Source organism: Seriola dumerili, unplaced genomic scaffold (genome assembly GCF_002260705.1).
Source record: "Seriola dumerili isolate Sdu_G_001 unplaced genomic scaffold, Sdu_1.0 BDQW01001051.1, whole genome shotgun sequence".
Taxonomy (NCBI): domain Eukaryota; kingdom Metazoa; phylum Chordata; class Actinopteri; order Carangiformes; family Carangidae; genus Seriola; species Seriola dumerili.
The window spans coordinates 383,165-397,742 of record NW_019175306.1 but is presented as its reverse complement, the minus strand read 5'-3'; the positions used below and the strand labels follow the sequence as shown (position 1 = coordinate 397,742).

At 28.9% G+C, this 14,578-nt stretch overlaps 1 protein-coding gene across 1 annotated transcript in view; it reads right to left on the bottom strand.

The window, feature by feature from the left end:
• Window positions 1–397: 397 nt before the first annotated feature.
• The window catches only part of LOC111237640 (ubiquitin carboxyl-terminal hydrolase 11-like), a 29,723-nt gene continuing 15,542 nt past the window's right edge, over window positions 398–14,578 (bottom strand). The window contains exon 21 of the mRNA XM_022766801.1: window positions 398–2,554. Coding sequence (XP_022622522.1) covers window positions 2,378–2,554 — 177 coding nt within the window. The 3' untranslated portion in view covers window positions 398–2,377. The remainder of the gene's footprint in view (window positions 2,555–14,578) is intronic.

Sequence of the window (14,578 nt, the reverse complement as noted above, 5' to 3'; positions counted from 1 at the left end):
GACAAGGTAAAAAAACACTTTCATTTTATCTTTAGTTTTGTAGCTTTAGGCCATTGGTTCTGTTGGTAATTACAGTACAGAGTACCTTAAGTGCTGAGATACCTGAACTGAAAAACAGGATGTAAACAAACCCACAGGTTAAACAGTGAAATAATGACCTCAGCTGTCAGTAGTAAACATCCATCAGTTTACAAACTTATTTCCTGATTCCACTTTAACCTGACGTACATGTGTCCAGTTTCCCTGTTCAATTACGAATTGTTACTGAAATTTCAGCTGTGTGTTTTGGAAGTAATGTAAAGATGTAAGATGAATGACTAACAGCTCCCGTAAAATGGTTGTGGTGTAGACAGGGTGACAAAAAATTTAACAAGCCAAAAGTGTAAAAACTCTCATGTCTCGTGACAATAATCATCCTTTTATTCATATCAAAAAAATTGAAAGTACAATAAAATATTTTCATCTGATATTTGACAGGGAAGACCAAAGAAAGAAATTGCCCAAAGCTTCCCTCCCGCTCCACCCAGGAATGAGAATAATAATAATACATTTCTTACAATACAAAAATACTGTACACAGAGCCGGTTTAAAAATCAGCGAGCGCTCACTCTAACCACAGAGACAAAACTTTGCCTGCGTCCGTCTCTCTGCACAGACTGGAAGAAAATTAAACTTACTGTCATTCTGTCAGATAATTACGCCTGAATCCAAATTCTATCCATAAATACAAAAAATAAGCATCTCAATGTCCTGCACCAATTGATCAATAAAATCGTTCAAGAAAAAAAAAAACTAAAATAAAACTAGTAATGTGACAGCTGAAATTAAAAAAATAAATACAAGAGGAAACAATCAAAATATACAAAGACAGATTAATTTATCATCCCTGGCAGCTTTGTTCAGTATTAAATTATCTATTTATCTGATATAAACACACTCCTCTGATTACCCATCATCCTCTTTAATGGTTTTGTACTGAAGTCTGTTGCACATTAAACCACCACAGTAACTTATCTGCTTTCATTTGAAAACATGGAAAGAGAAAAAGTTTTATCAGCTACTTATTTTGTATGCAGAGAATTCAAGTTAATTTATAACACGAACTATATAACTATAATTTAATATGTAATAGTTATTAGTTGTAAAATTTGGTGTCAGTGTTTCAAAAGCTGGATTTTTAATTGCAGAATCAAATGGTAATGAACAAGAAGAAATAAACAGAAATTCACCAGCTCTAACTGCAGTCTTTAACCTGGTGATGTCACCTGAATAATTACAGGATTTGTTCATGTTTAAAATTTAGGGCTGAACAAATGGATGCATTAAAGAAACACCTACCATAACTTGATTAATTAAGTTAGTATTTAAAAGATGTGCTGTCAAAGTCAATGAAAAAAAACTTTTTGAAATTTGTCTATTTGACAATTGATTATTTGACTTCCCTCTTCTGTCTTTTAGACGATGAATTAATCAATTTTAAAATGGAATCACAAAATTTATTGATTTAAAGTTGAAGTCTTTTAAATTGGACTCATGTTCCATTTAGGAATTTAGGAGTTGCCAGTCATTTTGTGATTACTTAAATTGAAGACTTGTCTAAAACTAAATGCAATCTGCTTGTTCAACAGAGGGGGGTAGAGTCTGATTTGTGATCAATTTATTAAGTAGATAATGACCAAAAAAACAGACACAATCAATATAGTTAATGGCATATATTGATGCCTAATTTAATAAATGTGTATAACTTTTTCATGATATTAACAGAGCTGGTCTATATAGGTTGAAAAAAGCCTTTTAAATGAATTTTGTAATACCATTTTAAAATTCAATTATTCATGGGTCATTAAAAGACAGCAAAAAAAAAAAAAAATCTTTTTTAATATCTGAATGCCAATTACTCACTTTGTAAAGTGAGTTCAGTATGATTTGATTCACCAATAAAGAGCAGATCAATTTATTCATTCAAGAGGATTAACATCAAGTACTGTTCTATTACCTCCCTGCAGCCGTCAGTCCAACCCCGATTTCTATATTCAAGGTCTAGGTTTGGCTCAAATCAACAGTCTAAAACTGATCCCCTCCCTCCCCATCAAACTACCTGAGATTCATGGAGCCATGAGCTACCAAGCAGAGAAAACTCACCAGACAAGATGTTGCCCAGCAAAAACCAGCATTTAGAGCAAAAAAAAAGAATGAGGAGATCTGAAATACAACCTGCAAAGGTGCTTTTGTTGTCGTGACTAACGGGGGAGAGTAGTAATCAAAGAAAGTTCACGTGTTGTTGAAAATTTGTAAAAATACGAAATAAAAAAAGACGTTCTGGAGAGGTAAAAAATATGACAAAAGGCCAGAATTAAGTTCAGTCTTTAGCGTTCATTTAGTCCGTTTCCATGGTGACATAGGAGGTGGCACCCAGCTCTGCATCGTCATCTTTGCAGGAAGTGATGTCGTTGGTGAGCTGGGTGGAGGAGGCAGGGCTTGTGCTGGGGGTGGGCAGAGTGGGTTTTCTGATTTTGTCTTGTCGGTGGTAAAACAAGACGTAGGCAGCATTGGTCTAAGGGGGAGAAGAAAAAACATCTTACTGATATAGACCTTTAAAAGCTTCAGTTCAGAGTCACATGCTCATATGTAGAGTGAAGCATTATTATTGTTGTTATCAATCTCTGTTCATACTACTACACTAAAACGTACTATAATACAACATTTTTTATGCCATACTATGCACTTTGACATTTTAGGCCTTAACATACTGTGACTTTTTGTGACATTTTTATGCCCAACAATAATGTGACCTTTTATGATGTTTTTATATCTTATTATACTGTGACCTTTTTTGACAGACATTTTTTTTACATTTTCATACCTTAGTGTTTATGGCATCTTTGGACATTGTATGCCTGAATATAATATGGCCTTTTCAGATGTTTTTATGCCACATTATACTACGATGTTTTATGACATTTTTATGCCATACTATACTGGCATTTTTATGCCTTAATATAATATGGCCTTTTTTGACCATTTTATACTATGACCTTTTTTTTCTTTTTTCTTTTTTTACTTTTTATGCCATGCTATACTATGATGTTTTGACGTTTTTATGCATTAATATAATATGGCCTTTTTTGACCATTTTATGCCTTAATATACATTGACTTTTTATGCCATATTATACTACGATGTTTTATGACCTTTTTTGACATTTTTATGCCTTAAAATGATGTGACCTCTTTTGACTTTTTTATGCCTTAATATAATATGGCCTTTTTTGACCATTTTATGCTTTAATATACATTGACTTTTTATGCCATATTATACTACGATGTTTTATGACCTTTTTTGACAATTTTATGCCATACTATACTATGACGTTTTTATGCCTTAATATACATTGACTTTTTATGCCATATTATACTACGATGTTTTATGACCTTTTTTGACAATTTTATGCCATACTATACTATGACGTTTTTATGCCTTAATATACATTGACTTTTTATGCCATATTATACTACGATGTTTTATGACCTTTTTTGACAATTTTATGCCATACTATACTATGACGTTTTTATGCCTTAATATACATTGACTTTTTATGCCATATTATACTACGATGTTTTATGACCTTTTTTGACAATTTTATGCCATACTATACTATGACGTTTTTATGCCTTAATATACATTGACTTTTTATGCCATATTATACTACGATGTTTTATGACCTTTTTTGACAATTTTATGCCATACTATACTATGACGTTTTTATGCCTTAATATACATTGACTTTTTATGCCATATTATACTACGATGTTTTATGACCTTTTTTGACAATTTTATGCCATACTATACTATGACGTTTTTATGCCTTAATATACATTGACTTTTTATGCCATATTATACTACGATGTTTTATGACCTTTTTTGACAATTTTATGCCATACTATACTATGACGTTTTTATGCCTTAATATACATTGACTTTTTATCCCATATAATACTACGATGTTTTATGACGTTTTTATGCCTTAATATACATTGACTTCTTATGCCATATAATACTACGATATTTTATGACATTTTTATGCCTTAAAATGATATGACCTTTTTTGACGTTTTTATGCCATACTATACTATGACATTTTTAGACGTTTTTATGCCTTAATATAATATGGCCTTTTTTGACCATTATATGCATTAATATACATTAACTTTTTATGCCATATAATACTACGATGTTTTATGACATTTTTATGCCTTAAAATGATATGACCTTTTTTGACATTTTATGCCATACTATACTATGACGTTTTTAGACGTTTTTATGCCTTAATATAATATGGCCTTTTTTGACCATTTTATGCCTTAATATACATTGACTTTTTATGCCATATAATACTACGATGTTTTATGACATTTTTATGCCTTAAAATGATATGACCTTTTTAGACGTTTTTATGCCTTAATATAATATGGCCTTTTTTGACCATTTTATGCATTAATATACATTGACTTTTTATGCCATATAATACTACGATGTTTTATGACATTTTTATGCCTTAAAATGATATGACCTTTTTTGACATTTTATGCCATACTATACTATGACGTTTTTAGACGTTTTTATGCCTTAATATAATATGGCCTTTTTTGACCATTTTATGCCTTAATATACATTGACTTTTTATGCCATATAATACTACGATGTTTTATGACATTTTTATGCCTTAAAATGATATGACCTTTTTTGACATTTTATGCCATACTATACTATGACGTTTTTAGACGTTTTTATGCCTTAATATAATATGGCCTTTTTTGACCATTTTATGCCTTAATATACATTGACTTTTTATGCCATATAATACTACGATGTTTTATGACATTTTTATGCCTTAAAATGATATGACCTTTTTTGACATTTTATGCCATACTATACTATGACGTTTTTAGACGTTTTTATGCCTTAATATAATATGGCCTTTTTTGACCATTTTATGCCTTAATATACATTGACTTTTTATGCCATATAATACTACGATGTTTTATGACATTTTTATGCCTTAAAATGATATGACCTTTTTTGACATTTTATGCCATACTATACTATGACGTTTTTAGACGTTTTTATGCCTTAATATAATATGGCCTTTTTTGACCATTTTATGCCTTAATATACATTGACTTTTTATGCCATATAATACTACGATGTTTTATGACATTTTTATGCCTTAAAATGATATGACCTTTTTTGACATTTTATGCCATACTATACTATGACGTTTTTAGACGTTTTTATGCCTTAATATAATATGGCCTTTTTTGACCATTTTATGCCTTAATATACATTGACTTTTTATGCCATATAATACTACGATGTTTTATGACATTTTTATGCCTTAAAATGATATGACCTTTTTTGACATTTTATGCCATACTATACTATGACGTTTTTAGACGTTTTTATGCCTTAATATAATATGGCCTTTTTTGACCATTTTATGCCTTAATATACATTGACTTTTTATGCCATATAATACTACGATGTTTTATGACATTTTTATGCCTTAAAATGATATGACCTTTTTTGACATTTTATGCCATACTATACTATGACGTTTTTAGACGTTTTTATGCCTTAATATAATATGGCCTTTTTTGACCATTTTATGCCTTAATATACATTGACTTTTTATGCCATATAATACTACGATGTTTTATGACATTTTTATGCCTTAAAATGATATGACCTTTTTTGACATTTTATGCCATACTATACTATGACGTTTTTAGACGTTTTTATGCCTTAATATAATATGGCCTTTTTTGACCATTTTATGCCTTAATATACATTGACTTTTTATGCCATATAATACTACGATGTTTTATGACATTTTTATGCCTTAAAATGATATGACCTTTTTTGACATTTTATGCCATACTATACTATGACGTTTTTAGACGTTTTTATGCCTTAATATAATATGGCCTTTTTTGACCATTTTATGCCTTAATATACATTGACTTTTTATGCCATATAATACTACGATGTTTTATGACATTTTTATGCCTTAAAATGATATGACCTTTTTTGACATTTTATGCCATACTATACTATGACGTTTTTAGACGTTTTTATGCCTTAATATAATATGGCCTTTTTTGACCATTTTATGCCTTAATATACATTGACTTTTTATGCCATATAATACTACGATGTTTTATGACATTTTTATGCCTTAAAATGATATGACCTTTTTTGACATTTTATGCCATACTATACTATGACGTTTTTAGACGTTTTTATGCCTTAATATAATATGGCCTTTTTTGACCATTTTATGCCTTAATATACATTGACTTTTTATGCCATATAATACTACGATGTTTTATGACATTTTTATGCCTTAAAATGATATGACCTTTTTTGACATTTTATGCCATACTATACTATGACGTTTTTAGACGTTTTTATGCCTTAATATAATATGGCCTTTTTTGACCATTTTATGCCTTAATATACATTGACTTTTTATGCCATATAATACTACGATGTTTTATGACATTTTTATGCCTTAAAATGATATGACCTTTTTTGACATTTTATGCCATACTATACTATGACGTTTTTAGACGTTTTTATGCCTTAATATAATATGGCCTTTTTTGACCATTTTATGCCTTAATATACATTAACTTTTTATGCCATATAATACTACGATGTTTTATGACATTTTTATGCCTTAAAATGATATGACCTTTTTTGACATTTTATGCCATACTATACTATGACGTTTTTATGCCTTAATATAATATGGCCTTTTTTGACCATTTTATGTCTGAATATACATTAACTTTTTATGCCATATAATACTACGATGTTTTATGACATTTTTATGCCTTAAAATGATATGACCTTTTTTGACATTTTATGCCATACTATACTATGACGTTTTTATGCCTTAATATAATATGGCCTTTTTTGACCATTTTATGTCTGAATATACATTAACTTTTTATGCCATATAATACTACGATGTTTTATGACGTTTTTATGCCTTAAAATGATATGACCTTTTTAACATTTTATGCCATACTATACTATGACGTTTTTATGCCTTAATATAATATGGCCTTTTTTGACCATTTTATGCATTAATATACATTAACTTTTTATGCCATATAATACTACAATGTTTTATGACGTTTTTATGCCTTAAAATGATATGACCTTTTTTGACATTTTATGCCATACTATACTATGACGTTTTTAGACGTTTTTATGCCTTAATATAATATGGCCTTTTTTGACCATTTTATGCCTTAATATACATTGACTTTTTATGCCATATAATACTACGATGTTTTATGACATTTTTATGCCTTAAAATGATATGACCTTTTTAGACGTTTTTATGCCTTAATATAATATGGCCTTTTTTGACCATTTTATGCCTTAATATACATTGACTTTTTATGCCATATAATACTACGATGTTTTATGACATTTTTATGCCTTAAAATGATATGACCTTTTTTGACATTTTATGCCATACTATACTATGACCTTTTTTGACCATTTTATGCATTAATATCCATTAACTTTTTATGCCATATAATACTATGATGTTTTATGACGTTTTTATGCCTTAAAATGATATGACCTTTTTTGACATTTTATGTCTGAATATACATTAACTTTTTATGCCATATAATACTACGATGTTTTATGACATTTTTATGCCTTAATATAATATTAACTTTTTTGACATTTTATGCCATACTATTGTGACGATAACTACAACAGGGAGATGTTCCTGTTTTTTTTCCCTTTTCAGATGCTGAATGCAGGGATCTCATCAGCCTGATGTTCTATACCTAGGCCCAGTGTGCACAATAAAGGCGCCCCCATTCAGTCTTGTTCTCTCTGGCTGCCCTCTCTGTTCATGCTGTGGCTGTCAGTGTCGACAGTGATCCTGCGCTCCCGGCAGACCTGATGTCAGCTGTGGCCATTCTTTTGTTTACTGTTTTTAGGTTATTGATCAGCCTTAATCTCATTTTGCCTTTGTTGTAAATAAATTCTTTGGCCTTTACATGTCAACTCGTGTCGTCTCCTGTTCTGCTTGTATAGCCATTGAGCCAGACTGTGACATTTTATGTTTGTTGACATTTTTATAGTATGCCATAAAAACGTCATAGTATATTAAAGCATATGACGTCAAAAGATGCCATGTACACTAAGGTATGAAAATGTCGAAGAAAGGTTATACTATAATATGGCATAAAATGTCAAAAAGCGTCATAGTATGGCCTAAATATATCATAGTAAGGCATAAAAAAAGATCATAGTATAGTAAAGCATAAAAACGTCAGTATAGCGTGAGATAAGAATTTCAAATAACGTCATGGCAAAAAATGTCAAAAAACGTCATACTACAGTATGGCATAGAAACGTCATTGTACAGTATAGTAGTATAGTATAGCATAAAAACATCAAAAAATGTCACAGTATAGTATGGCATAAAATGTCAAAAAACACCATAGTATAATATGGCATAAAAACATCTAAAAACGTCATAGTATAGCATGGCATAAAAATGTCATTGTATTCTATGTCATTCAATGTCAAAAAACGCCATAGTATAATATGGCATAAAAATATAAAAAAATGTCATAGTATAGTATGGCATAAAAACGTCAAAAAATGTCAAAGTATAGTATGGCCTANATAGTATAGTATGACATAAAAACGTCAAAAAATGTCATAGTATAGTATGGCCTAAAAATATCATAGTATAGTAAGGCATAAAAACATCATAGTATAGCATGGCATGAGAATTTTAAATAATGTTATAGTATAGGGTGGCATAAAAATGTCATAGTATAGTATGGCATAAAAACGTCTAAAAATGTCATAGTATAGTATAGCATTAAAACGTCAAAAAAGTCACAGTATAGAAAGGCATAAAAATGTCATAGAATAGTATGGCATAAAAACATCTAAAAACGTCATAGTATAGCATGGACTAAGAATTTCAAATAACGTCATAATACAGTATGGCATAAAAATGTCAAAGTATAGTATGGCCTAAAAATATCACAGTATAGTATGGCATAAAAACGTCTAAAAACTACATAGTATAGTATGGCATAAAAATGTCAAATAACCTTATAGTATAAAATGGCAGAAAAACCTCATAGTATAGTATGGCATAAAAACGTCATAGTATAGTATGGCATAAAAACGTCATAGTATAGTATGGCATAAAAACGTCATAGTATAGTATGGCATAAAAACGTCATAGTATAGTATGGCATAAAAACGTCATAGTATAGTATGGCATAAAAACGTCATAGTATAGTATGGCATAAAAACGTCATAGTATAGTATGGCATAAAAACGTCATAGTATAGTATGGCATAAAAACGTCTAAAAACGTCACAGTATAGTATGGCATAAAAAGGTCAAATAACCTTAATAGTATAAAATGGCTGAAAAACCTCATAGTATAGTATGGCCTAAAAATATCATAGTATAGTATGGAATAAAAACATCATAGTATAGCATGGCATAAGAATTTAAAATAACGTCATAGTACAGTATGGCATAAAAATGTCATAGTATAGTATGGCATAAAAACGTCATAGTATAGTATGGTAAAAAATTGTCTAAAAACTTTATAGTATAGTATGGTAAAAAAAAATTGTCTAAAAACGTCATCTTGTATAGTATGGCATAAAAACATCATAGTATAGCATGGCATAAGAATTTCAAATAACGTTATAGTACAGGATGGAATAAAAATGTCATAGTATAGTATGGCATAAAAATATCCTAGTATAGTATGGCATAAAATGTCAAAAAACATCATACTATAGCATGGCATAAAAATGTCATTGTATTCTATGTAATTTAATGTCAAAAAACGCCATAGTATAATATGGCATAAAAATATAAAAAAATGTCATAGTATAGTAAGGCATAAAAACGTCAAAAAACGTCATAGTATAGCATGGCATGAGAATTTCAAATAACGTCATACTACAGAATGGCATAAAAATGTCATAGTATAGTATGGCATAAAAACGTCTAAAAATGTCATAGTATAGTATAGCATAAAAATATAGTATAGTATAGCATTAAAAAGTCAAAAAAACGTCATAGTATAGTATGGCATAAATGTCATAGTATAGTATGGCATAAAAACATCATAGTATACCATGGCATAAGAATTTAAAATAACGTCATAGTACAGTATGGCATAAAAATGTCAAAGTATAGTATGGCCTAAAAATATCACAGTATAGTATGGCATAAAAATGTCTAAAAATGTCTAAAAACGTCATATTATAGTATGGCTTAGAAATGTCGTAGTATAGTATGGCATAAAAACATCATAGTATACCATGGCATAAGAATTTAAAATAACGTAAAGTAAGGCATCAAAAGATCATAGTATAGTATGGCATAAAAACGTCATAGTATAGTATGGTATATAAATGTGAAATAACCTCTTAGTGGAGTATGTCATAAAAATGTCATAGAATAGTAAGTCATTAAAATGCCATAGTATAGTATGGCCTAAAAATATCACAGTATAGTATGGCATAAAAACATCATAGTATACCATGGCAGAAGAATTTAAAATAACGTAAAGTAAGGCATAAAAACATCATAGTATAGTATGGCATAAAAACGTCATAGTATAGTATGGTATAAAATGTCAAATAATGTCTTAGTATAGCAGGGCATAAGAATTTCAAATAACGTCATAGTACAGGATGGCATAAAATTGTCATAGTATAGTATGGCATAAAAACGTCAAAAAATGTCATAGTATAGTATGGCCTAAAAATATCATAGTAGAGTATGGCATANAATGTAAAAAAAATGTCATAGTATAGTATGGCCTAAAAATAGTATAGAGTAGCATAAAAACGTCATAGTATAGTATGGCATAAAAATGACAAATAACATCATAGTACATTATGGCATAAATGTCAAAAAAGTCATAGTATAGTATAACATAAAAACGTCAAACTATAGTAAGGCATAAAAATGTCATAGTATAGTATGGCATTAAATGTCTAAAAACGTCATAGTATAGCATGGCATAAGAATGTCAAATAACATCATAGTACAGAATGGCATAAAAATGTCAAAAAATGTCATAGTATAGTATGGCATTAAATGTCTAAAAACGTCATAGTATAGCATGGCATAAGAATTTTAAATAATGTTATAGTACAGGATGGCATAAAAATGTCATAGTATAGTATGGCATAAAAATGTCTAAAAATGCCATAGTATAGTATGGCATAAAATGTCAAATACATCATACCAGAGCATGGCATAAAATTGTCATAGTATACTATGTCATTAAACGTCAAAAAATGTCATAGTATAGTAAGGCATAAAAACGTCAAAAAATGTCACAGTATAGTATGGCCTAAAAATATCATAGTATAGTAAGGCATAAAAACATCATAGTATAGCATGGCATAAGAATTTCAAATAACGTTATAGTACAGGATGGCATAAAAATGTCATAGTATAGTATGGCATAAAATGTCAAAAAACATCTAAGGCATAAAAACATCATAGTATAGCATGGCATAAGAATTTCAAATAACGTTATAGTACAGGATGGCATAAAAATGTCATAGTATAGTATGGCATAAAATGTCAAAAAACATCATACCATAGCATGGCATAAGAATGTCATAGTATACTATGTAATTAAACGTCAAACAACGTCATAGTATAGTATGGCATATAAACGTCATAGTATAGTATGGCCTAAAAATATCATAGTATAGCATGGCATAAGAATTCAAAATAACGTCATAGTATAATATGGCATAAAAATGTCATAGTATTATGGTAGTATGGCATAAAAACGTCATAGTATAGTATGGTAAAAAAAATTGTCTAAAAATGTCATTTTATAGTAAGGCATAAAAATGTCAAAATATTTCATAGTATAGTATGGCATAAAAATGTTATCATATAGTATTGCATAATAACGTGAAAAAACATCATAGTATAGTATGGTATAAAAATGTCAAAAAACGTCATAGTATAGTATGACATAAAAACGTCAAAAAATGTCATAGTACAGTATGGCCTAAAAATATCATAGTATAGTAAGGCATAAAAACATCATAGTATAGCATGGCATGAGAATTTTAAATAATGTTATAGTATAGGGTGGCATAAAAATGTCATAGTATAGTATGGCATAAAAACGTCTAAAAATGTCATAGTATAGTATAGCATTAAAACGTCAAAAAAGTCACAGTATAGAAAGGCATAAAAATGTCATAGTATAGTATAGCATAAAAACATCTAAAAACGTCATAGTATAGCATGGACTAAGAATTTCAAATAACGTCATTGTACAGTATGGCATAAAAATGTCATAGTATAGTATGGCATAAAAACGTCTAAAAATGTCATAGTATAGTATGGCATAAAAACGTCTAAAAATGTCATAGTATAGTATGGCATAAAAACGTCTAAAAATGTCATAGTATAGTATGGCATAAAAACGTCTAAAAATGTCATAGTATAGTATGGCATAAAAACGTCTAAAAATGTCATAGTATAGTATGGCATAAAAACGTCTAAAAATGTCATAGTATAGTATGGCATAAAAACGTCTAAAAATGTCATAGTATAGTATGGCATAAAAACGTCTAAAAATGTCATAGTATAGTATGGCATAAAAACGTCTAAAAATGTCATAGTATAGTATGGCATAAAAACGTCTAAAAATGTCATAGTATAGTATGGCATAAAAACGTCTAAAAATGTCATAGTATAGTATGGCATAAAAACGTCTAAAAATGTCATAGTATAGTATGGCATAAAAACGTCTAAAAATGTCATAGTATAGTATGGCATAAAAACGTCTAAAAATGTCATAGTATAGTATGGCATAAAAACGTCTAAAAATGTCATAGTATAGTATGGCATAAAAACGTCTAAAAATGTCATAGTATAGTATGGCATAAAAACGTCTAAAAATGTCATAGTATAGTATGGCATAAAAACGTCTAAAAATGTCATAGTATAGTATGGCATAAAAACGTCTAAAAATGTCATAGTATAGTAAGGCATAAAAATGTCAAAAAACATCATAGTATAGCATGGCATAAGAATTTCAAATAACATCATAGTACAGGATGTCAAAAAATGTCATAGTATAGTATGGCCTACAAATAGTATAGTATAGAAAAAAAACGTCATAGTATAGTATGACAAAAATGTCAAAAAAGGTTATTTCATTGTTGGGCATAAAAATGTGAAAAATCATCAACGTATAGTAAGGCATAAAAATGTAAAAAATGTCATAATATAATATTGATAAAAAGTGTCATAGTATAGTGCGGCATGAAAATGTCAAAAAACGTCGTAGTATAGTATGGCATAAAAATGTCACAGAACGTCATAGTATAGTATGGCATAAAAATGTCAAAGAACGTCATAATATAGTACAGCACAAAAATTTCAAATAACGTTATAGTATAATATGGTATAAAAATGTCAAATTATACTAAGACCTAAAAATGTCTCAGTATAGTAAGGTAAAAAATTGTCCAAAAACATCATCTTATAGTAAGGCATAAAAATGTCAAAATACTTCATAGTATAGTATGGCATAAAAATGTTATCATATAGTATTGCATAAAAACGACAAAAAACGTCATAGTATATTATGGTATAAAAATGTCATTGTATAATATGGCATAAAAACGCCAAAAAACATCATAGTATAATATGACCTAAAAATATCATAATATAGTATGGCATAAAAATGTCAAAGAATGTCATAGTATAGTATGGCCTAAAAATATCATAATATAGTATGGCATAAAAATGTCATAGAATAGTATGGCATAAAACGTCAAAAAAGGTCATAGAATAGTATGGCATAAAATGTCAAAAAAGGTCATATTATAGTTGGGCTAAAAATGTCAAATAACGTTATGGTATAAAATGGCTGAAAAATGTCATAGTAAAGTAAGGTATAAAAATGTCTAAAAATGTGATATTATAGTATGCTATAAAAAATGTCAAAAAACTTTATGGTATAATATGGCATTAAAATGTCAAAAACGTCATAGCATATGATGAAAAATGTCATAGTATAGTAAGGCATAAAACTGTCAAAAAACATCATAGTATACTAAGGCCTAAAAATGTCAAAGACTTCATAATATAATTTAGATGAAAAATGTCATAGGATTAGTACGGCACAAAAAAATGTCAAACACGTCATAGTATAATATGGCATTAAAATGTCATAAAATGTCCAAAAATATCATAGTATAGTCAGGCCTAAAAATATCAAAAAATGTCATTGTATAGTCAGGTATAAAATTCTCTTAAAACATCATAGTATACCAAGGCTGAAAGATGGCAAAAAAACATCACAGTATAGTATGGCACAAAAAAACAAATAAAAATCATTGTATGGTAAGGCATGAAAATGTCACAGGATACAATTACATTTTTATCATTTTTTGCTCTAGTCTACTAAGGCATAACAATGTGATTAAAAATGTCATAGAATACT